This window comes from Helicoverpa armigera, chromosome 1, assembly GCF_030705265.1.
Source record: "Helicoverpa armigera isolate CAAS_96S chromosome 1, ASM3070526v1, whole genome shotgun sequence".
Taxonomy (NCBI): Eukaryota; Metazoa; Arthropoda; class Insecta; order Lepidoptera; family Noctuidae; genus Helicoverpa; species Helicoverpa armigera.
Genome location: NC_087120.1, coordinates 1991772 through 2017841, shown reverse-complemented (window position 1 = coordinate 2017841; position 26070 = coordinate 1991772). Strand labels below are relative to the sequence as shown.

The following is a 26070-nucleotide window of genomic DNA, read 5'->3' as shown; positions in this document are numbered from 1 at the left end:
CGTGGGCAAGTTATTTTACACACACTACTAACTAGTTATTTTTGTACCCATACACGAGCCTGTACTTAATAAGCCATCGTTCTGCAGAAATAATAAACGTTTAACAGAAATATTTTATATCATTTTTATAAAGTCTACATATATCTTTGTATGAAAAGTATTTAAGATAATAACTTGTCAAAGCCCTTGAGAATATAGAGGTTGCAAAATCAAAATTGTGCAATGATCAAATGACATGTTAAATACTCTAATAATGAATTCGGCTTTTGAAAACGACAATTCATGGAACAATGAAATTGCGAAGTTAACAAAGGTACGTTTTGAATGCTGGCTGCCGACTGCAACTGCCGACCGCACATGCTGCGACTGCATGAAAACAATATCTAAAGGCGACTGCAAGTGCTGCTGCCGCTTCGATTCAAAAGGGTTTCATATAAATACACACAAATCAGCATTGCAGCTGCGTTTAATTTTAAAGAAGTCACGGCACATGATGTCGGCAGTTTCAGTAGACGGATGGCATTCAAAACGTATCTTTACTTGCTGATATAAAATAGTTGAGGATCTATTAAACATTTCAACAAAGTATAGGAACATGATGTAATAATGTTAAATCCAATAAATAGATCAAGGTTGTATCAGCGAGCCCGAAGTTATCAGCTAACTCGTGCCTAAGTTCTAAAAGTTCTTATAAGTTGCTCTTAAGTCTGTCGATGCAGGTAAGCCGCCCGTCACCTACATTCTGAAAACCCTTAGCTCGAAATAATCTCTTAGCTACATCTAATATTTGTTGTTAAACATCGCCTGGAAAACTTCACATTCATCATCTGTTTTTAGTCGGCTTCCAGTTTAACTCGATGCAGCTGAGTACCAGTGTTTTGCAAGGAGCGACAGCCTATCTGATTTCCTCAACCCAGTTACACGGGTAACCCAATACCCAATAATGTAAGACTGGATATTAGAGTTACTGGCTTCTGACTACCTTACTGCTAGATATGTTCAATAACCGCCGAGACCCACAGTTTAACATCCGAAACACAGACATTGGTGTCCAAGATGTACTTAGAAGGTATAAATTCAAACTTAGAAAAGTTGTATTGGTACATATTGTAGAGTTTAGTCCTTTACCCTTTAGGCCACCTACGACTTTGTAAATCATTTCTCATAAAATATTTATTCACTAAAATAATTATCGGAGAAAGCAGAGCAGTTATAAAATTATTCCGAATGAAATAAAATGTACGTGTAAATGCACGAATTACATTTATTGCATTAAACCGCAGAAAAACTTCATGATTTCCCCGTCGATTTATGATAAAATATTAAATAACGGTTGGCGGAAGGCGTGATAACAGTATTTGCATATTATATTTTCTTCACCTGCATGTCATATTTACTGAATGCAATTTATTCCTACCGTTCACATTTATTCGTACATTTCATGAGTTAAATGTGAAGTTCCTTTCATGTGAAAAGTAATGGAATATTTGTTTAACAGACCTATATTTTTTGCTCTTTGACTTAACTAACCATATTATCGCTTTTTAATTACACCTACAAACATGTGACATAAATTTTAAGACTGTCTTCTTTTTAAGATTATAAGCACACTCGGAAAATGACTAAATAGCAGTTTAGATTTTTTCACAATTGCGATATAAAGATCCCATTTTATTTTATTTGCTAAAACAGTTTCATAATCATATAGACAAACTCAAAACTATTCGTATCTGACCGTGGAAGCTTTTAGTCTAACTACAATATAATTTATGAGCGAAACAAACTTTAACCGTGTCTATTTCACACCTGCCCTTGAAATATTAGATAGAAATAAAACGAGAGAACAAAGTTTTAAATTAGCCTACCCTCGTGCAAGTTGCGCAGGCTTTCAATGAGAAACGCGAGAAGCCTACTCGTGCCGCGGCCTGACTTACTTTGCCCTACTATCCTTGGCCTACAGTCTACAACCAACGAGTTAGCTGATAACTTTGATCTCGCAGCAATCTAAACTTATGCTACGGTGTTCTAACGAGCACTTTTAACCTAATGCAATATCCGTTTACTTTGACATAGTTGCAAATCAGTTTGAGTAACTGCATGCATATTTTCTTGACTTTGACATAGTTCCGAGGGCTCGTTAGAAAACCTTAGCGCGATGATAGGAATGCTACAGAATGAGTTTACCTGAAATTTGGTCTATGGGTGAGTACAGAGGGGGCTCCTCCCCTCCTGGGTGTTGGTGTTCCAGTAGACGGTGACACGACTGTCTCATGAGCGCTCCCGACACTGGCGGACAGACAAACGGACATACAGCGTCAAGAGTAATAGGCGCCCAGCCTGTCTTGTGCCACTATGGTCATAGCTGTACCCTGTGAGCTGTGACGTCACTAGCAATACCGGTCGAAACTGGTTCAGCAATGAACACAATGAAGGTTTGTACATAAAGTAGTCGCATGCGTATGAAAGTACATTTCAATGTTGATGAGATGAAAAATATAAATTAGAATTCGCAAATACTGATGATAATTTAAGAAAATGAGACATAAGAATAGAGTTTGCAAAACCATGGTTTGGCAGCAGGTTTTTAGAAAAAGCGTGTTCTATCGCAATCAGTGTAGCAGTACATAAAGTAGTATAATAATAAAAGGTTACCTTTATTCTAGTTATTGTCATTTGACTACGACTGCTGTCAGTCTAACCGGCGACATTGTGTCTGTAACAATACAAGAAATACTATTAATTGAAATGTTGGAACGGTCAAGTAATGTTAAATAAACCCTTCTGCATCTTCAATAATCTAAAGAGATACTATTACCTAAAACTCAATAATATACCTAAAAACTTCTCCAAAAGGTCCCTTCCCTTTAGACACATTAAACATTCGTTCATTCGCGCACTAACATAGAAACATACAAACATGCAGGTCAAACTGAGAACCTCTTTTTTTGAAGTCGGTTAAAACAGTATCAAATTACCCGAATTTTTTTCAAAAATTATCCAACCCACAATGTCAAGTAAGTCACGCGACTACAACTACAACATAGGCATAGAACTGTACCGCATCACTTTGCAGCTTATTTGAAGGGGCTCACTTAATTTACCCAGAACATCCTTAAGTTTGCTGTTCGAACTATAAGAGGATTATTTACTTGTTTGATATGATAAAAAAATATTATATAAATTAAGTTCATATCGACCAGCTTTCTAGACTGTACCTACATTAAAATGATACTTCCAAAGCATTCTGAACCTTGTTTCTGATAGCATAAGACTCTAAACCACATTGGTCAATTTGTCACAGTCAGACACTTATATGGGAGAGTCCGAAGCATGGTTTCCAATTGCCACTGGATAGTGGAATTCTTGTTAGAATTGTACTCGACTTCGCTATGCAGACAGTTTTTAATTAAAGACAAGTTTCAGTATAACCAACCTCGTCAATGTCGGTAAGAAAGGAATGTCGAATGCAGGTCCTTTATCAAGTAGATAACTGCGGATAACAAACCATTTACGGGCGTTTCGAATATTCTATACATGTGTTGTTTTGATTTCTCGAGATAGAATTTTGACATGAGCCCCATAAGAGTCATGTCAAATTGCTACCGTTATAAGGAAATCCACTGACATGTAGAATATAGAAATATTTATAGTCCTGTACTTCGACTTCTCGAGCTAAATACGGATTAATTTTAAATAGCGTCACGTTTTAAGAAGTTCTCTTAACTTATAGATCAGTTAATAATGTGCCTACATAAAACCAACAAGAAGCGACTGCCTATCTGACCTCCTCAACCCAGTAACCCGGGCAACCCGATACCCCTTGGTTAGACTGGTGTCAGACTTTCTGGCTTCTGACTACCCGTAACGACTGCCAAGGATGTTCACTGACAGCCGGGACCTACAGTTTAACGTGCCATCCGAAACACAGTCAATGGTGTCTAAGATATACTTAGAAAGTATATCTTCCGGTTAGACTGGAAGCCGACCCCAACGTGATTGGGAAAAGGCTCGGAGGATGATGATGAAAACCAACTGAAAATGTCATATTACACCACTGACAGAAGAACACAGCTTAAATAACGTCCATAGAAAATGTTGTACACGAAATTCGCTTTTCAACCACGGATGCAGTTTACATGGAATCGGCATTTCAGACAGCAAGTTTGCAAATGGTAATAGCGCGTCTAGCAAAACCGAGATTTAATCCGGTAACCATCGAAGTTATATCATAAAGGATTAATACCCGCATACTGAAGACTAAACAGTCGGCCGACAGCTGACCTGGTTATCAAATATATTTTTTAATAACATCTTCATTGCCGTCAAAGATTTCAGTCGGTCTGATACCGACTAAATATCCGAGCTTTGTGATGAGCGTACTACCATTCATTTTTATACTGATTTATGACCCCTAACAAAGTATCGGCCGACTAAAAGTCTGCAGTGTGCAAGCATTAAGAGCTAACAAACTGGCTGTAAAATGCACTACAGAACTCCTGAAAGTTAATGTAGCTTCGTTTATTTTAGATAACAAAGCATTCCTGGATGAAAGCTATTCGTTTGTGCTTTCCAACTGCAATCAAACAATTATAATATAATCCTTATTATCATTTAATGAATCTAGTTCAGTTCATTACAATTTTTAATTAGTCCGTTGTTCATCAGATGCCTGGCCGCGATGTTCGATAGCGTTAATTAGCTATCGGATCATCTGATTGCGGATTTTAGTTCTGCAAATGTGGTGCTATAAAACATTGTCAAGTTTTTTGATGATTAAATAATTTGATTAATCTTTATTGCACACGTATAACTCTAGGTAACTATACTCTCTAAGGTATAACTCTTTATAACAATACACAAAGAATAAAGTCAGTTTACGTTCATTTTCGTGTTTGTTTAAGGCTCCGGGATTGATCGAAAGAGTAACCGAGGCCGTCTTACGCAAAGGGCATAAGAAGGAACATGGTGGGTTTTAGTCAGTGGGAGTCTACCACTACCTCACGCAGCTTACGAACAGCGGGAGAGGTCACCCAATGATTTTTCACCAAAAAATGTCATGGATAGGTAGAACATTAAAGTGAAGTGCAAGGTATCAAGTTATACCCAATTGACTAATGAATTCCTATACAACAATGAATACAATTAATTACGGCAATATAAAATTATCAGAAAACTTTAAATAGCAAAAATAAATACGTATACTAGATACCATTACTGGAAATTTATTACTGGATCCGAACGTGGGATTAATTCGCAAAACACATACCTTGTACACCCACCGGCGGTATGTTCGTGTAAACATCAGATTAGTGCACGTACAATAGCGAAAATTGACATTTATTTCTGAATTTCTCGAAATAGCTGCTATTTATACATAAATATACTGAATTAATCCGGCTCGAGGATATTGTATTGTTTGTTCCATTAAAACACTTTTAATTAAACTAATTGCTTATTGAATTCAGTATTGTTTCCTATAATTTTAATTTTACTTAATTGCACAAACACTGTTTTCTTTTAATCATTGAAACTTGTACTAGGAAATCTTTCACATGTTATTATGAAGGTTTTCTGAACCAATTAATAAAAATAAACATTTAAGACTTTTCCTTGAAATGCTTCAACAGAATTACGAGAATATAAGTACAGACTTTTTTACGTATTGACAAAGGAATCCGAAAAAGCTTAATTATAGAAGCCATATGGTAATAAAATATTCCATCTTCACAAGGAAAAAAATATTGAAGCAAAATATTTGTCGAACGTTCGATATATTTTTAGTTCAAAGCGTTTAAGCTTATTAAGTTATCACGAAGCTTTGAAGGCAATATTTCTTTCACGTTAATTTGAAACAATTTCAAATGATATGCGAATGTAGCATTGTCCTTTACAAAATACAGTTTTGCATACAGCTGGAAAGGAATCGCTTGTTTACTTCACCAACCAGATGGACGTTAATTTGATTGCAGGTGTCTTTAACAATACTCAATGTTTTTGACGACCTTGATGGCGTGGTCACCATGCCGGACTGCCGAACTTATGGTCCCATGTTCGATTCCCGGTACGATCAACATTTTTGTACCATTACCTTTTAAAAACTGAGGACCAACCCCAATATAGGAGATGCTTAAACATATTAAAAGTGTATTACTACTAGTATCAATATGGTTGTTTGGTGGTATTTATAAAATTTGTATAGTAGTATGAATAAAAATAAATAACTCATAGACCGCCTACAAATGACGTCATTTAATAAAAGCTGCAGTCTAAAACGTAGACCCGATGGTTGGCAATTTTTATTTACAAAGGGCAATTCCTGTCAAAGTTTTCAGCTGCTCTGATACAGGCTATCTGTTTATTTTTAATCGTGCGTACTACCATTCATCTTCATACAGATTAATGAGCGCAAACAAACTATCAACCAACTAAAAGTTTGCAGTGTGCGGGTGCTCTATGACGTCACGATTTTCGCTGCCATCTAATGATGTTGGCGTGCTATTCAGTAACCGTTTTTCAGCAACTGAAAACAATCGTTCGACGGCTTATTCATTGCGGCGTTTTGTTCGGCGGTTTTCAGTTTTCAGTTGCATTTCTGTATGGATCCAAAAATTAAATTTCATGGAATCATATCAGAGTGAATGGGATTGCTGGACTTGCTGGCTGTCATAATGACTTCGTTTCGCTGAATACTGTAGGTACGTATAAATCAAGCATATAACGTGGCATTAAAAATGTAGACTTTTATATTTTTATCATTTTTCCCAAAGGTTTATTCAGATATTTATTTATTTGAATATTATTTTTGACTTGTATTCAGAAAAAGAAGTTTTCGGGGAGCATATATATAGTATACGCTCTCCGGCAACTTTTTTCAAACTAGGGTTGTTCTCGAAATTCTTATGTTCGTTGGCACTAAGGAAGCGGTTGAAAACAGACTGCATATAACGCATATTCTCGAATTTTATCACACCATCTGACCAGCTCTACTCACGCCTTAATTATAAGGCCATGGCATACGTGAACAGCACGGCACGGCGCAGTTCGATTGACTTGGCATTTCAATTAGACCGTTAAATCGTATCTCGTAACATCTCCTGAGCCTTTTCCCAACTACGTTGGGGTCGGCTTCCAGTCTAACCGGATGCAGCTGAGTACCAGTGTTTTACAAGGAGCGACTGCCTGTCTGACCTCTTCAACCCACTTACTTGGACACCCAATACCCCTTGGTTAAACTGATGTCAGACTTACAGGGTTTTGACTACCCGTAACAACTGCCAAGGATGTTCAATGACAGATTTTTTTCTCGTAAGTCGAGTCTCATATAAAACATTTTATAACGTCAATGTAGTATGACAGCTTCGGCGTAATGTGCCGTTCATGTGTGCCGCGACCTTTAGTAATAATTTTGCATAATTAATAACAGCCAGTTTCTTCATCAAAAGTTAAAGCCAAAGTAAAAGTCAAAGTAATGTCTAAAGTAAAAGTAACGGTCAAATTCAATTTTCATCCCACCATCTCGGAAAGAGTAGTTTTACCCTTTGATATCTGAGCGCAAAAGCCGTTTTTATCCTCTAGAGCGGCAAAGTGATTTGAATTTAGAACATCGTGTGCAATACTCCATTTGTGACAATCTTGATAAGACTTTTCATACAAATACATATTAAACAAATAAAATACTGCTTAAAATAATTATTTAATTAATTAAGTATTTTTTATTATTGTTTTTACATACATTTTTAACCTCGTTTCATTTTTAAACTGAGTTTTCAAATAAATGAACTTTAATAGGTACATCTTTTTAATTTGACACTCATATGTGCGCGCCATTTTGTTTCAGTAATTTCCTCGATGAGGTGGGATGAAAAGTTACGTGTTGCACTCGAGTGCAAAGATTTTTCACCTTGTGCTCTTTTGATTCCCTCGCTATCGCTCAGGATTCTAATTATTGAAACACGAGCGTAGCGAGTGTTTCAATTTTAGAATCCTTCGCTTGCTCGGTCATCAAAATTGAGCTCGCGGTTAAAAATCAACTTTGCACTCTTGTATAACAAATAACTATTTTCTATTAGTTTTGCTGTCACTTTAGCCTTGAAAAAACGAATTTGACCGTTACTTTTACTTTAGACATTACTTTAACTTTTACTTTTGATGAAGAAACTGGCCGTAAGAGTTTTTCAGGAATAAGCTCGTTATGGTAAAAATAATTATTTTAATAAGTATTTGCTTTCTACGAGCGTCTAACGGTGTGTAGGTTTTATTCAAAACGCGTGGACGCCATAAGCTGCTTATTTTTATAAAAATAAAACTTAATTTGTTTATCAGGTCTAAATAGGCTGATTTTACACCTACAAGCGTCTGGCTGCTAAGCCCTTTACAATATGGACCTACCTATCTATCTAAAAATATCTACGTAGTCTACTATACTAATGTAATGAACAGGAATTTTTATTTGTTTGTAAGGCTCCGAAATTATTTTCTGGGCCTCTTTTTTTGCCTACTAGGCCACCACGACTTTTTCTCTGTGGACTACGAGTTCTAAAAAAACCATGAATGTTACGTTTTAATTAAACAAATAACTGACGCGTATTGTAGTGCACCTATGAATGGAACTAAATAAAATTCTTGTATGTAGTTCGATATTGAATTAAACAAAAGGTTTCAGGCTACAAAGCCTTCGGAATGCCATAGAAAAGCTGAAAAACGATTCGGGTATGTTCCAATTCAATCCCGGATGACAATATAGGACTTACGTACTTGCAACCCATTTTTTTAGTACGTTGTATGGCCATTATTTCAATATTCTTTTAAAAAGTCATTAAATATGTAGCAGTCGTTAATTGTTATGGAGAACGTAACATTACGTGGGTACAATATCGTTACGGGTACTCTGACAACCAGTCTCATCAATGGGTACCCAGGGTTACCCGGGTCTCTATGTAAAATATTGGTACTATACTTGAAGCCGACCGCAACATATAGAAAAGGCTAGGCAGATCATGGTATTCCATGGTGATAACCTAGATAGAGCGAAAGCAAGAAGAAGCAAAATCAGGAAAGTTGACCCCACCACCATGTGGGATACATCGAATGAGAGAGCTCTGACCAAAATAGTCGTAACAACTTTGCCGCCAGTTAATTTTAGACGCACTAATTAACCGGGGCACACGAGGTAACTACGTCCCACCCAGGTTCTCAGTTAGTTCCACAAACTGCATATAACATTGAAACTGCGTATTAAAATTTTCCCTGAAATATTTCACGGCTACGTATTTCATGAAAAGTTATGTGAAATATGAAACTGTATCTAAACAGGTGATTAGGTCAGTAGAACTTTAAATAAAATATCAATCATTAATATCGGGACTTTTTTTGCACACTATCGGCTAGCCTTATGGTAAGTTATTCATTAACTTGTGTTATGGGTGCTAACACAACTGATAAACGACATTAGTTACATGCATGTTACAGCAATTAAATAGATATTACCTATACATAAAGACTGGTAACTATATATAATACCCAAATTGACTAGACAATGTTATAAATTAATTAGTTTATCTGGATATTACTCATAATAGCTAGTCAAAGTAATAAATATGGTATAACCCACTTACTACTGACTAATTCTTAAAAATGACCCAAGTTATTACCGAGATTTTTATGATAAATCATGAAATGACTCCCGCTGTTTGTAAGCAGCGTGAGGGAGTGTCAGACTATTAGTGACTTAAACTCACTGGGGTCTGCTGAATCTCTTCATCTCATCTTAAAATGTAAGCAAGCAATAAGCTGCAGCAAGCATGGCTTCTGTCACGGCTCCGGCGGTACGGGGCTCCGGCGGTCCCATCGAGCTTATCGTCGCTGATGGTTTTCACGTTCACCACCGCAGCTTCGACTTGCGCCTCAGCCGCGGCGGCGAGCGTTAAAACTACCTCCGCGCCTACTCGGTTTTGAATTGCACTCTAGGGGTAGGACAGACAAGACTACGTGGAGTCGGTTTTGCAGCGATTCGTTTTCGTCACTAACTTCAATTTTTAATACAATGTTTTTAAATTGAAGGTTACAAATGGCAACATAATAAAAACGAGGCCGAGTTAGTAAATTAGATGACAAAGTATAAATAAGAAGAACAAGTCACAATAATTGATGACCTTTACTTGAAGCTTTCTATAGAATATTTAGTTGGCGTTGTAAAAAAGACGAATTAGTTTATTAGAGGCTATGCCATTTCCCCGTTGCTTAGTTATAAAATTAGAAGTTCAATCATGTGTCCAATAAATAATTTTGTGGCTAGACTTATAATTTCCCAAAAAAAAGCCTATAAAATTATTTAATATAAACATTATTACAGCAAAGTACTTAAAGATAACAAATTTACAATGAAAATGAAAATTATAGTATGTAACATTGTAAAATATTAATACCTCATTAAGCGTAATTAACAATTTTAATACGTCGATAGTTAATTTGCAATAATACCGTTCACAAAGTCAAATAAAACTTAATACTCTTGTATTAATAATTTGAAAAACACGAACGATTTATAAACTACGTTATCCGACTTACTGCGAAATATTAACCACGAAATAATTTTTCGCGGTACCTAGCCTATAACCGCAGGTTTTATTTCATACATTTTATCATATTTCAATTACTCAGTTTTCAGTCAATATTTTGAAACGGAATTGAAAAACTGTTGCATTCCGTGAACTGCGAAATAACTTCACAAAACAAAGATACACAACAACTTCGTATTACTGTTAATACTATAAATTGGGAAAATAAAAAGTTTTCCAAAAATAAAGTTCTACTAAGCTCATTAATAATTGAGAAGTTCTGAAGAGGTTCTCTCGCTATTTAACGTTGCTTTGGAATTTAAAACTTATGAACCTCATATATTTTATAACTTTCGGTCTCTTTTCGTGCACTATGCTATTTGAATTGAATTTTTATAAAAAAATACAACACTTGGTTAATCATCAATTAACGTTACCCAAAATAAGATAAAGGCAAATCATTATTCTTTGACTTACACTCATAGTAAACAAACCTACATTAGTAAATATCAAAAAGAGAATGAACAGAATTTCAATAATATTTTCAAAGTCAAGTTGATAAAGTCTAAACACGAAAAAAATCAACTTTTTCATTTCTATTCTCTTTTATAATTGGAACTATAAATAATAAAAAGTACTCACATTGCAGCAAAGAACAATGAATGAACGAAATGACCGACACTTGATCGACAATCACTTAGAAATTTTCGCGGCGGAATGAGCAGGTAGACGCGATCGACAGCGGCTTCAGTCGCCGTCCAGAGCCCGAGACCCGAAGCGAATGCGGACCGTTCACCGTTCCACTTTGGAAGCCCTGGCCAGCCCGCGCATGCGTACCTCGGCCCAACTTTACCCATCACCCGCTACCCATCTGAATCTGATTTTAATACCTTTCGATTTATGCTTTGTGAGAAGTTTTGTTTCGGAGTACAAGTGCAACGGGACATCATTAAAATCTGTTCAGCCATAGCCAGTTTTTTTTTTTAAATCGGGTATACTCCTAATTACTCTTTTCATATTTTATAGGAGCAAAATAAATAATATATTTACGTCTTTCCGTTTTTTTTTATATTCTGCATTAAAATTTTTTTGCAATAGATGCAACTGCTAATGTGCGCATGGGTCCATAAAATTATTGATCTCGTGTATTGAAGAACAGCTTAACAAAACCATCTGCCAAAAAGTTTTATCCTAAAATCTACATGAATCAATAAATAAAATAACACCGTTTAAGCTCGTTCAGATCAGTTCACTGCTAGTCAAGCAGTACTTTCGTTATCTCGCCTATAAAAGTAGAATATAAAGCTAGAAATAGTTGGTTCGCGACCAGTGTACGACGACCGCAGTTTATTAGTTGTTCTAACGATAGTCAATGTGTGGTCAGCCTTAGTTGCAAACCGCACGGAGATACAATCCGCGTCCGGTGACAATTGCCTGCTTTATTTAATAACGATACAAATGCATTTTTTTATATTGCTGCGACACATTCGTTGCAATGTAAGGTAGTAACAGTACCTAGTCATATTTTCAATAATTAATTTCTTTACTAATGTACATACATAACTTGGTACGTTCCAAAACGGCAAACAGTTAACCTAAAATTTCCATAAGACGATACAACTTACGTAATTGGAACAAGTTTCAACAATTCCGCCGACGTTCGTTGTCATTCGTAATGTGTGACGTGACTCACAGTTTGGCAGAAACTTCGCACTTGTGTAAACATTTAGCACAACCTGTTAGTTGCATCTTGAATGAGTTAGTGGAACCAAGTTCTCTGCACGAAGACCAATTTCCTTACGCCTGACGACGCAAGAAAAACATGAGATCTATAGCGGTGCCGAATCTTTTGTGCAGTTGACAGCTGTCAATTTTTTATACTGACAGGACTGTCAACTGCACCAGAAGATGGTAGCTGGTTGGTTAGTTTACCACTTGAGCCATTTGAAAATGGAATGTTTTTATTTTATTTTTTCTTTATAAATTGGCCGGATACTTCAAACTGATGGACGCAGGCATCGTTACAGATTGGAGTGTGTACAACCTTTGTATAATTGATTTTTTTTCACTAACCCGGTAGCATAAGAAATTTTAGAATTTTAGAATAATTTTTTTTTATAAATAACATGTACTAAAAAAGCTGCTCACAGTCGACAACACATACGCAACGAAGCTCAATATAATATAAATAATAATTTTCATTGGTTTAAAGCTTAGTTAAAATTATTTAGTACTAGGGCTAACTAGAGACCTAGATATTAACATGCCGTGATAAGCTAGCTAACAGGTCTTCATTAAACAATCTGTCGGAAGCGAGGGTTCATACCCGAACTCATTACCTGCCCCACTGGCATTTTAGGCCACATATACCCGTAACTCAGTAATTGCAACGTTACGGAAATACCGTGTTTTGGATGGCACGATAAACTGTAAATCCCGGCTGTTATTTGAACATCTTTGGCAGTCGGTACTCGGTAATCAGTCTGACAACCAGTATTACCAAGGGGTATTGGGTTCAGGGTTGCCCGGGTAACTGAGTTGAGGAGATCAGATAGGCAGACTCTCCTTATAGAACTGTGATACTCAGCTGCATCCAGTTAGACTGGAAGCCGGCCCCAACATATTTGGGAAAAGGAACTCCGTAATTGCAAGCTTACCAAATTATATTTGCTACTCAATCACGTAATACGGGCAAATCGTTTCCGAGAATATTTGAACGCGAGGTAGCTATTGGGATTACGCCACGTTTTGATGGAGTTTGATGCAGCATAATGCTTCGACTTATGTACGTACAGTGAGCTTACACTCAAATGCTTCTATATATGTGGGTACAGTGAGCTTAGACACGCGATAATCTAACAAACAGTTCCTGCATTCAAACATTTAGAACTTGAGATCAAATGCAGAATAATCTCACGTCAGCTTAGTATGTGTATTTGTATAATTCAAAATCAATGTGTAATATCTTCCTAACGAAGACTTTATGTAACAAGCTGCTTTTCCACAGTTTTACTAGGGAACTACTTCCTCTGCACGGATAAAATGTAGACCACTCGTTTGTTACTTGGCGACAATGTAGCTTTACAACAGTGAAAGAATTTTTCAAAATCAGCAAAAGTATTTTCTCTTCGTTATATTAGTATAGACTATATTATTTACTGCGTGATTTATAAATCATAAACTTTTGTCTGACCACTTATGCGTAGTGCTAAAAACAACAAATTGTTAGGTGCCTAATAGCCAAAAAATAAGAAATCTTTTTTGATTTTATTTTCGAAATCCATGGTGATAAATTGTTTTTGGGAACAAATATAATGACCACCATAAAATGCTTTGATACCCTTAGTTTTGTAACCAGAAATATCTACTGAACACCAGAAAAATAAAGTCTAAAAATGTAATAGTACCAGCTATTTTAGTCACGACTTCACTTTAAATTGTATTCGACCACCAAATTTAGTAAATGATCACCAACTCTTGACGACCAAATTAATGTATTATTTTTGCCTAAATAAGTCATTGTGATTGCCATAAAATGTAGGCTTATTACCAAATAAAGTATTATGATGCCATATTAAGTTATGTGTCCGGCTTGCAATGCATGCGTGAGTGTCAGTATGACGAGTGACAGGGGAAAATGGAAGAAAATGACATATTGCGCCGACCCCAAGTAAAATTAGGAACAGGGCAGGAGAAAGAAGAAGAAGAATGTGTTTCTCAATACACTCCCTCGAAAACACACTCTTATCGCACTGTTTAGAGGCATGCAATAGACAATTTTCCACCCTAGTGCAGGAAAAGGGTCCCCATAATGTTATTACAATTATTATATCAGGCCGAACTGATTTTTTTGGAGTCAGTTTACTTAAACAGGATAGCAAGATGTAAAAACTTTGATTATCATTTTATATTAAAACGCTGGTATAATATTGATGATCATTTACTACTTTTGGTGATCATTTACTACTTTTGGTGATCATTTACTACTTTTGGGATAACAATGATTTATTTGGACTCATTTTGCTTAAATAGGATAGCAGAATTTAAAAACTTTGGTTGTAATCTTACTTTAAAATGGTGGTTTAATTTTGGTGATCATTTACTATTTTTGGCTTACGCATGACTTATTTTGGAGTAATTTCACTTAAATAGGATAGCAAAGTGTTAAAACTTTGGTTGTAGTTTTACATTAAAATGCGAGTTTCATTTTGGTGATCATTTACTATTTTTGTCTGCTATTTGTTACTATATCTGGTGATCAGTTAAACATAAGCCATTGTTTTTTAGTCGATGAACCTGTGAAGTTTATTTTCCGTGTGTGGAATGCATCTATAGATCGTCCACCGCAGTTGTTTAGCGCGGTAATAAAAAGGTTTTCCGAGCCTTAGTATATAGAAAACGCAATAACTTTGTGAATGTTTGTCTGTTTAGATATTTGTTGCAGTCTAATGTAAAGTGCGTTCACGGTAAAGAAGAGATAGACTATTATTATTAAAAATTAAATGAAAATAAAGGTAGATTTTCTGACCTTTATTTTCCAAGAACTAAGTATTTTTATCTAAAAGTAACAAAACGTGTTACTTTTATTATTGTTATTCTTTGTTATTTATTTGCAAATTAAAAATATTAAAAGACAGACTAATTAGTTGTTTTCATTCACCATAGGTATTGCATCACCGTTAGTTAGAGATCAGCCGATGCATCTCCCCGCGGGAGGTGCAAGCAATTAAGTATTCATATAATAATAACGCGGAGGTGGCGAGCTTCGCCCCGTTCATGTTCATTCAACCATATTTCATTACATAAACGGATTAACCCAGGCCGTTTACACAACATTGTTCAATATCAAAATATTGAAATGTTTATCCAAAATGTTGCTGAACGAGTGCGGTTTTTAATAATATTTCTACGAAAAATAAAAATAAAAAATACTGCAGTAAAATGCTGCTGAAAATTGATGGTTTTCCGGGAAAAGTACTTATGGAATATGTTAGTCAAAATATGTGCTTTATTGTTTTTGAATTCCACGTATTTCAGCTTAGCTTTTAACGTGCACGTTACCGTGCGGGATGATCCGTTTATTAAAAATACTTTTGCGGTAAATAATATCGTAGCTGAAACAGTGACCATTCGCAAGTGAGAACAATTTAAACAGATGGTATTGATAATGTTGTATGGATAAATTCCTAATGAATAATTTAGTCATGAAAAGTGATATGTACTGTCATATTTTAATTCTCTTTGCCTCGCAAACTATTTGAATTTTATCTCAAAGCATAAGAACTCTTCACCTATATACGAACAACAAATGCTAAAGATAGCTCAATAAAATGGAATATGCAGAATATTGTCGAGCCGATCTTACTGGTATTTCAATAGGTTCACACATTCTACTAGAATGCAGTGACTGGGTCGGATGTGTGCAGGTCGTGCGTCTAATAGAGCGCCCCACGTCACGCGCCGGGATATCTCAACTGTGAAATATTTGTGAGAATATTCCCCGTCTTCGCAAACGGGTGGAAAATTGAATGCTATCGTGTAGCGGGCGAGTTTTCCGACTGCTTTGGCTTATTGAGAACGACTGATATCGAAAGCAGAAAAATATACGAAGAATTTATAGTACGAAGAGCAAGTTGAGATTATTTGCACCACCAAGGCGATCGCTATACTTGGCCAGTAAATTGCTGCATGCATACGTTTCGACCTTTACTTCACTGAAACTTTCAAAGCAAACAATATTGATTATCATTGTAATGTCAGAATAAAGAGATGTTCAGATATATCGTATTATATTCAGTAGCTGAGCATAGGTAAATCATCCGAAGCCTATCTACAGGGCAAATTACCCAAGTTTTTCTTGACGGAGAGGTACCTACGTCACAGATTCATGGCTAGCAATATTCAAGTGGCTTATTACAGGAGTCAAGCACACGTACATCCACAAACAATACATTTCTGCGAAGGTAAAAAATCATGGACTTCATGCTCAGTCGTTGTGAAGAGGTTACAAGTACTATCATATTTTCTTTTAAAGCAAATTGGCTTCACAAGTCGGCAATAGAATTCCTTCAGAATATTGTTTTGTTATAAGAATCAATAGAATTGTTGGTGCATTGTTTGAATTCTCCTAACAAGCAATGCCTTGTATGAGTATCGTTCGCTTGGGAAATTATAGAAAAACAAGAAATAAAGTTTTGTTCTTTCGAGCTTATTATCTGTAGTGATTGTAAGAATCGAATGTAAGTTTTGTAGTGGGTCACGAGTATGAAATTCTGTTCGTTAAGGAAAAGTATTGTGCAGGGTTTTGTTGTTGAACATGCTACAAATTGAAAAAAATCTGTACTGAGTATTCTACTTAAGTTTCCATTAGGACTGTCGACTAAACAATCGGCGGACAGTTAGCATGACGCACGGTAGATTTTTTTAAAGAAAATCGTGAATTTAATTTAAGTTTTCATACTGATTTATGAGCCCAAACAAACGAAGGTCGACCAAAAGTTTGCAGTGTGGTCTTACGTAAAAAGTAAAATACCTATGTATCAATCAAGTTTATTATCGAAGATCAGACTAAAGTAACAGGTGTCAGAACAACCTGTTACAGTGTTATATTAATATTTCCTGGCGCAACAAATTATACAGTCCCACCGTCAAATGAAAGGCGGCAGATATTTTAATAGCCCGCTGTCAAACGGCTTGTTTTAGTTAAGAGTTTCGATATAATCACTATGCTTGTTGACACAATACACACACATGTAGAAAAGAAATGAATGTTAATCACCACCCTTCGTAAAGCGGATTGGAGATTTCGTTTTAAAGTCTTTTACCCATCAATTATTGTCAATCAGTTAAATCCAAGATACAAAAACTAGCATTGTTAGTCAGATGGCCAAGAAACCATTTTGTGTACGAATCACAGTTACAGGAAATAATTTTGCTTTATGATTGACACCAGTAATCCAAAATAAACGACACAGATATTCGAGCAGTACTGGAGCATGTATAACGTACCTACAATCAGATGTATGAATAAAAGTTCACACATTGATGCGTCTGTATGCAACGCCTGCGAATGGCTCATGAAGTTTGCATAATATTGCCGCGTCTCCGTTTGTCATATGTACGTATTCCTCCTTTGTTCGGCTAACGAGACGAGTTCTTGTGCATTGTGTGATATAACGCGCTTTGATTCAAGACGCGACTTTGAGCGGCGCACACAATTTTACTGTAGGAATTTGCTCCCGTGATTTATTATTCATTTGTCTCTCTCCGTGGTGTCGCTTTGTTTTCGAAAAACTGGTTCGTAGTTTGTAAGAATTGCTGATATGTTTTAAGGAGTTTAACAGAGTTCATATCCTGTGTGTCGGTATAATAGACCCGTTCTTTCCGTACAGGGATGTTACTGCAAAATAGATGTGGGTGTGTGTGTGTGCTTCCCTGTATGAGATCCCTCACAAGCAGCTCAACTATTACTCAATTTTAACTTCAACCGAGGACTTAAACCGAAATGTGTTGCAATAACACGGGGCGGTTGGCACAGGGCTTAAATAATTCCAGCTCCAAAGGGTATTAGCTAAGAAACTTTGCTTGCAGAGTTGCGGACTGAATTTATTGCGTTTGCAGAACCGAACACGCTTTGCCAGAGTTTTCAATACGTTGTTACTAAGTCTGCGGAAGCCTGTGCAGGTTGTATGAACTGAGGAGATGTTAAGCTGTTTATTAACTAGGCTAACGAACGTACAGGTATTACGCAGGTCAGAAGCTAACAGAATAGGGTTCTGTTTTGCAGCTTCTTAGCATTGAAAAGCCAAAAACTTTGCTTGAAGATCTACATTAATTAACAGTGCTTGATGTTAGGTGACGTTTGATTGATCCGTAGAGTAGTTTTGTTTCTGGAAACCAGTGAAGGTAACTTGTTATGGTTCTCTATAAAGATAATACGAGATGTTTGACGTTATTTTGATTTCGTTCATACTGATTTTGCGACTAATCACAAACTTTTCGTGTATATTTATTTACTCTCATAAAATACAAAATATACCAATCCGTATTTTTTATCTGGTTACGATATTTTCAGGACTAACACGGTCTGGCAAAATAGTTTAGCGTAGTTAGATTATGTCACATGAAATTTTAAACTCGAAAAAATATCCGTGTCGCCAAAAAACGTGAGGGAAATGCATCAAGCTCGATATTAGATTATAGATTTTCGGAAAACTTTTAAAGGTTTTATTTTTTTAACCGCATTTTGTAAACATATTATTAAGTAGGTCAGTTTAATAAAGTATTAAATGGTAGGAAATAACATTGACTTTAGTCCAAGAATATATGGATTTCTTGTAAGTCGCCTGTCAGACCTGCAATCACAGCTGCCATTGAAAACTGACATTTACCTTGGAAAACTGACGTTTGGAAATGACATAATTGTGGGAAAACACATGTGCTAAGTAGCATCTGATTTGTCATGCAATAAGGCATTCCTTTTAATTAATATTTAATGCGCTGTCATTCAACTAAAGGGCTTGTTAACTTTTCTAAGAATAGTTATTCTGTTTTTGTTTGTTTTTGTAATGAATCCGTACTTATGGTGGGTCCACACGATACCAACTTCACACAGGCTCATAGAATTTTATCTGCGCAACAAATCGTGCATACAAAAGTAAGCTAATCACAAGTCTGCACTAACATCACAGCACACATTTTTGCAGATATTTGTACAAACAAATTTAAAGTATCAAACTGATAGAATTATGAATGTACACTTTGTTTCCAATTAACCAATCTAAATGTCTGTACATGAATAGTTTAGTTAAAGAATTCAAAAGAACTTTAGAAAGCACAGAGGCAACTTACGAGTGCGGGTTTTCTCTCGAGACGCGGGTAACACCGAGTAGTAAATAAAATGATAAAAAACACTTGATCATTGCAAACTTCGGAACAAATACTCAACAAATTACCTAGTTAAATTAAAACAAACTTTTACAATACAAATAATATTAAATATGTACCTTATTCCGGGAAGTATTGATACCTGCTTGCTTTTGAATTCAAATAAAACTGTTGCAAATAAGAGTAGGTAAATGTTAGTTTGCAGTGATGGGAATCAACATAAGTAGTTGGCAACCTTTGGTGGGAATAACCAAATATGTTTGCAATGATACACGGGCGTTCAAGGTGAGCACCCCATACCTCTTGCCATAAAAATTATCATCCAGCATTTTCCCAAGTATGTATGTTCCACACCCACATACAAACAAAACTTACACTTTTCTTTTTTTATGTTTATCGAAATCGTTTTATTGATTTTTGTTTTCTTATCTAATTCTATAGAATAATTAGCCTCAAAATACAGGCTACGCTTAATTTGTGGCTCAATAGTGTGAATTAATTTAATTTTTTCATTTTATTTTGGATTCACTTCTAACCACACTGACACTGCCTAAACTTTCTAAGCTACGTAGTTAACTGGGCAATAGAGTCAGACTTCTGAATATCTTAACGACATTGTCATTTTATTCTTGGATTTCTAATAAATAGAAAGATACTGCGGTAAGACTTGATATTGATCACATAGCCACCGAATAACCATAGCTGTATTCTTTGGCAAAAAAAACACCCAGTAGAGCCGATTCAAAATGCTATAGATGTAATTCGAACTGCCATGTACGATGTGCAATCATTAAATTTTAATAGCCAGAGTTTTTCTTTACCCATACCTATATGATATTGCATTCTTGTTTATTCTTACTTATTTTTTTTTTATTAAATTAAGCTAGTAGTCTGGATAGCAATCCAGAATTTTATGTTAGGCATGCCTTTTTTCATTTTATAGTTTGTAAAAAAAACCGGCCAAGTGCGAGTCGGACTCGCGCACGAAGGGTTCCGTACCATTATTTGAAATTAGCAAAAAAACACGTTTGTTGTATGGGAGCCCCCCAAAATATTTATTTTATTCTATTATTTTTGTTAAGCGGCAACAGAAATACAGATTCAGCTATACGGATGGACGATCAGAGGAGCGAAAACAATAGGGTACCGTTTTACCCTTTGTATACGGAACCCTAAAAAGTATTTTATTGCACTTGATATCACTATTTTATGAGAAGTAACAGGCTGTTTTGAAAACTCTGCGTTCTGAAGTGCACCTATACATTCTGAAAGCCAACCTTCGATTTTGCTACGTGATTCCGTGTTCACGAAATAATTTTTCGATAGGTACTAGGCTATCGAGTGGCTTAAACTTTTACAAGCCAAACTGGGTTGAGTTCTGTTTGCACTATTTTATAACTCGCTTGAAACAAAAAGTTCAAATAGGAGTTGTTGTTACAACCAATAATGTTTATTGCTGCATCTATTTCTGCCTATGTAATCGTTCATTCACACCAGATGGCAGCTAAGTGCCAGTGTTTTACAAGGAGCAACTGCCTATCTGACCTCCTCAACCCAGTTACCCGGGCAATCCAATATCCCTAATAATACTGGTTATAATTTATAATTTATCTACTACTTCTTGCACATAAAGTACAATGGCGATGTAGGCGGTGGAGAGAAAGCTTTGCTAGGCCAAGTTTAAAATAAGTTCAGTATGTTCTAGTACCAGGTTTCTATATAACAATAATACATTCAGACGCGCTGCGTAAAATGAAAGGGGAGTTCAAAGAATCTCTATATTGAAACAGTTTCAGTAATGGCATAATCTCTGATTGCGCTACTTACAAATCGATGACCACCAATCACTATCGGTATTCGGTACTCTATTACTTCCAACTACGGTAAATTTTCCGTTCCAACAGCACCCACACATTGCATACTTTTAGTCGGCCGATAGTTTGTTTGGGTATAAATCAGTATGAAGAGGTATTTGGCCCGTATCAGGCCGACTGAAAACTTTAATTTTAATCAAGGTTTACTTAAACCTTGTTAAAGGAAGTGTGGAAGCGAGATGGGGAGGCCTTTGCCCAGCAGTGGGACATTATAGGCTAGTAATAATAATAATAAGCCCCGCAGGGCATCTGAGGCGGATGACGGGGAGTAGCGACCCCGCGGGGCTATATATCCGAGTGCTCCAGGGAGAGTATACTGTCCCCCATCTCCGGCTTGCCGGAGTGAAGCATGACGGGGGATAGGTCTCCCGCCTCTTGGCTTGCCTTCACCGGCCGGTCAGAGTGGAGTCGCTAGAGCAATGCTCGGAGGGTAGGTGCCTCGTGGTAAGTGGCGAGTGGGCCGGTGATGCTGGACCCACAGGGAGCGCGTGATCTGCGTTTAAAGTCCGCCGAGGTATCCTCACCCTTCTCAGCCGCTCATGTACCTGTTGCCCTCTTGTTGCTTTTCAGTGACTGATTCCCGGGGGCCCAGTAAGTGAGTTGGCGAGTCTCCACCTGCCATTTTTACGTGTATTTATTACATTGTTATCGGCAGGTGCCATAGTTCCCGTAGTTTCCCCATTCCTAGTCCATTAGCATCCCATCACAATAGCCCAAGTAGTTTTCATCCATAGTTAGCAATAGTTTAGCCCAGAACCGGGGATTGTCCTTGGGTACATTTCTATAGTGTATACAGGGATAATCGTCGGTTTTGTGTCACCATTTCATTAAAGTTGTCTCAAAAGGGCTTCAGCGTGTTGGCTTCGGCCCCACGTTCGCCTCCCAAAAATCCGGGACTCTGTAGTCCCGAGGTCTGGTAGAGACATACAAGATAATAATAATTACTTAAACCCATTGTATGCAATTTCTATTGTTTTAGAATTAACGACTATGATAAAACATTTTTTATCGACAGTCGGGCGACTTTTTAGTCTGCTGTGTTCTTATAGTGACCTAACCCGATGCCCGTAAGTGGGGCATTTATGTACACAAAACGGTTGTATTGAGCTGCTTCGTACGAAAATAGGTTAATGTAAGGTTAACAGTTTATTATAGTATGTGCAGCTCTAACCTCGGGCCGACCTCGATAGTACACTCAGCAAATGATCGTTACGGATTTCGCACTAAAAATGCACGAGAACGGAATTCGCGGTTGGCGGTCATTCGGATCAATTTGTAAAATGGTGTTAGATATATTTATTTCGAAAAATTGTTGTTTTGTAGATAAGTTATTTTGCGGATAAATATGTGTGGAGGAATTAATTAAAATTTATACCACGTGGCTAAATTCCAATATTAAACACTGCGTCGGAATAGGTTACATTTTTAAGTTAAGTTAAGAATTTCGGGGAAATTCTAAAATATACATTATTTAATTAATAAATTAATTTCACTTTTTCTCTCATTTACTGGGCTTACTAATAGGGTGAAAACATTTAATCGTATCTAAAACTTGTTTTTCTCTACGTGCACTTTTAAACCACCTGTTATAACTATCACATCATAAATTACCCCAGTGTTGCCATCAATAGCAAGCGGTGCAGGTGTAGCAAAGGCCTTAGGTAACGACCGCGGCTAATCCGCCTTGAAGGATGGCAACACTGATTATTAGATATAACAACTACCCAGCATGTTGTAGGTAACAAGGTTATTAAGCTCTATAATTTATTCTATTGGAACAAATACAGTGGTACACGATATCGCGAATTGCTTTAATGTTTCGAACACGATTTTCACTCGTACATGTTGAGTACCCGCACACTGCTAACTACGAAGTTGGTCGACAGTTGTCCCGATTGCTTACAATTTTTATTTCAAGGGAAATCATAATTCAAATCTAATCTTGTATATATAAGTTTATTTTTAGTTTTTAAAATTAATGTAAATATTATTTTCAGTTGGTCTTACACCGGCTAAACACCTGATCTTTCTAATGTGCGTACTAACATTCATCTTTATACTGATTTATGAGCCTAAACGAACTGACGGCCGACTAAATGTTTGCAGTGTGCGGTAGCTCTAACTATAAGTATTCTATGGATTTCTGTACAGTTTTCAGCAATAGTTGAGCATCTCATGAGGAATTATTAAAGCAGGTTTCAGACTTTAGCAGGAATAATTCTGTTCAGTGATTTTAAACTCATTTCAAAATGAAGCTTCTGAGTATATTGTAAGCCTTTTGAGTGTTACAAACTTTCCAGAATTTCATTTTCCCGTTCATTGTTTTTCCTACTTAGAAGTACCTTTTGGCGTCATGGTTTTGTTTCAAAAATAGAACAGCGAATTATGAGTCATGTTTTTATTTGTCAAAGTAAGTTAAAAGTTGCGAAAGTTGTGAACAAACATGTCTTTTGTGTCCAACTTCCTTTTAAAAAGAGCAAAGATTTTTTCATACAAACTGAGCAATACAACACGAGTGTTACATTGAATAATTATCTGCATCAGAAATCAAACTGTATTACAACTACAAAAGATTCATTTTCCAATGGCAGTGACATCGATCCCTGCAGTATTATCCGGAGCCCAGTTTATCCGTAATGCGTCGGAAAATTCATTTGACATGACAATATTTGATCAATGATTTCAAATTTAGTGTGGCGCTGATACCACGTTGCGGTAAAGCTGGAACTGATGAGCTTTAGGAATTATGGATAGCATGATATGCCTCGATTCTCACCTGTCAAATTATGTCACTAATTAATACCTTCCGGATTGAACCGGTATTATCTGTTGGGAAACTGCAGTCACTAATGCAACGGATTTGAAATTAGAACGTGAAGGTTGGAAACGACAGAGGAATTTTAATGCTCTCAATAACACGGTGGTTTCCTCTAATTTTATTCAACCTACTATAATACATATTTTCATACAACGAACCTCTACGGTTCGTATAATATGTATTATCACGTCACAGACTTTTCACATCAAGCTATTTACTAATCTACTATATAAAAATAAGTCCGGTTTTCCTCCCTGACGCTATAACTCCAGAACGCACGAACCGATTTCCACGGTTTTGCATTCGTTGGAAAGGTCTCGGGCTCCGTGAGGTTTATAGTAAAGAAAATTCAGGAATAATCAGGAATAATTCAACAGAAAAGTGGGTAAATCGTTTTTCACATACAGCGCCATCTCTGATACATAGCATGTACTACAAACCAATATCCAACACTTCAAGTAGATGGCGCCGAGTGTTTGACAGCTACTCATTGTCTCTGCTCAGTTAATTTCATTCAAGCTCAGTGTAAATTATGTGGATCGTGCATTTGAGGTTAAATTCAACACTCTGTCCATTGTCCAAAATGCCTAGACAACGACGTGCGAGCATCGGCCGCCGCACAAGACACAAGAAACTAGGGTCGCAGAAGACAGAAGGAGTTAGATAGTAACCTGTATGGGCATCATGGTAATGCGTGCGTGCTGGGGTGCGGACGACTGAGAGCTGCGTTGGTCGAGTACTAGGCGCGCAGAAGACGGTAGGAACTCGGAAAACGAATCTGGTGGCGAAACGGAGTTCGCCGGGTCTGCTAGTACTACATATTATTTACTAATACTATATATATATACTGTATATCAATAAAAAATAAAAATAAAAAACAATTATTCCATCATGACGATAAAAGAAAGTGACATTATTTTTAGATACTTTACCCAATGTATGTTACAACGTAATTTATTTTTGACTTAATCAACTACCCAATGGTATCATTATTGAGAAAAAAAAACAGTTAATCGAATTGTCTGTTAGTTAAGTACCTAGAAAAAAGTTATTTGTTGAGACCCACAAGAACCGGCTTTTAATATCTACTATATAAAAATAAGTCGGGTTTTCCTTTCTGACGCTATAACTCCAGAACGCACGAACCGATTTCCACGGTTTTGCATTCGTTGGAAAGATCTCGGGCTTCGGGAGGTTTATAGCAAAGAAAATTCTCAAATATAAAACAAAAAAAAATATCTTTTAATCACCAAACAAAATGTTACATAAAACGAAGCCATCTGGTGGCAAAACGGAGTACTATATCCTAAAAATTAATTATATCAGACATTTACACTAATTGCAAAAAATCCAACAAACTTTTCATGAACAGTACAGATACATATGCGTAGTATATCTACCTTATGTTTGAACTTGAAATGACTTCGAAACTGATCAAGAATGGATGAAGGTCTCGCTTCAAAGGCTGAATGCGAAATGACTGGAAGCACTTCACTTCATACCTCTAGTATAATACAAAGTCGCTTTTTCTGACCCTATATCCCTATGTGCCTTTGTACACTTAAATCTACAGAACTACTCAACCGATTTTCATGTGTTTTTTATATAGATAGTCATTAAAGAGGAAGGTTTGTATGTATAACATACAGTAAATAGGGTCGCAAGTTTAGAATAAGTACGAACGGCAAGAAAGAATGTTCCTCGAATATAAGATTACGAAAGGATCCTCCTCCTCCTCCTCCTCCTCCATGGATTTACTCTCGTTTCCTGATCCAGTAACACAATATTATTGCACTTTTCCTTTGAGTCACAATAGCTTGAAATTCAATTAGCTTTCAGTGTAATATAGCGTTAAGGTCTGCTAAAGTTCTCTTACGTAAAGAGAATTTAAGAACTTTGAGAGATTATTAAAAATATGTGAATGGAAGTTCAGAGT

At 36.4% G+C, this 26070-nt stretch overlaps 1 protein-coding gene across 5 annotated transcripts in view; it reads right to left on the bottom strand.

Moving 5' to 3' along the window:
* The window catches only part of Glut1 (Glucose transporter 1), a 115493-nt gene that overhangs the window by 43324 nt on the left and 46099 nt on the right, over positions 1–26070 (bottom strand). For 4 of the 5 annotated variants that reach the window (XM_049836790.2, XM_049836781.2, XM_049836788.2 and 1 more), the window contains exons 2-3: positions 2653–2713; positions 2185–2286 (exon numbers count right to left, since the gene is read on the bottom strand). Coding sequence is in view for 3 of the 5 variants with exons in the window: in XM_049836781.2 (XP_049692738.1) it covers positions 2185–2272 (88 nt within the window). In the remaining 2 variants the exon portion in view is untranslated. Of the gene's footprint in view, positions 1–2184; positions 2287–2652; positions 2714–11198; positions 11332–26070 lie in introns of those variants that run through there. The other variant, XM_049836784.2, reaches the window with a different exon arrangement.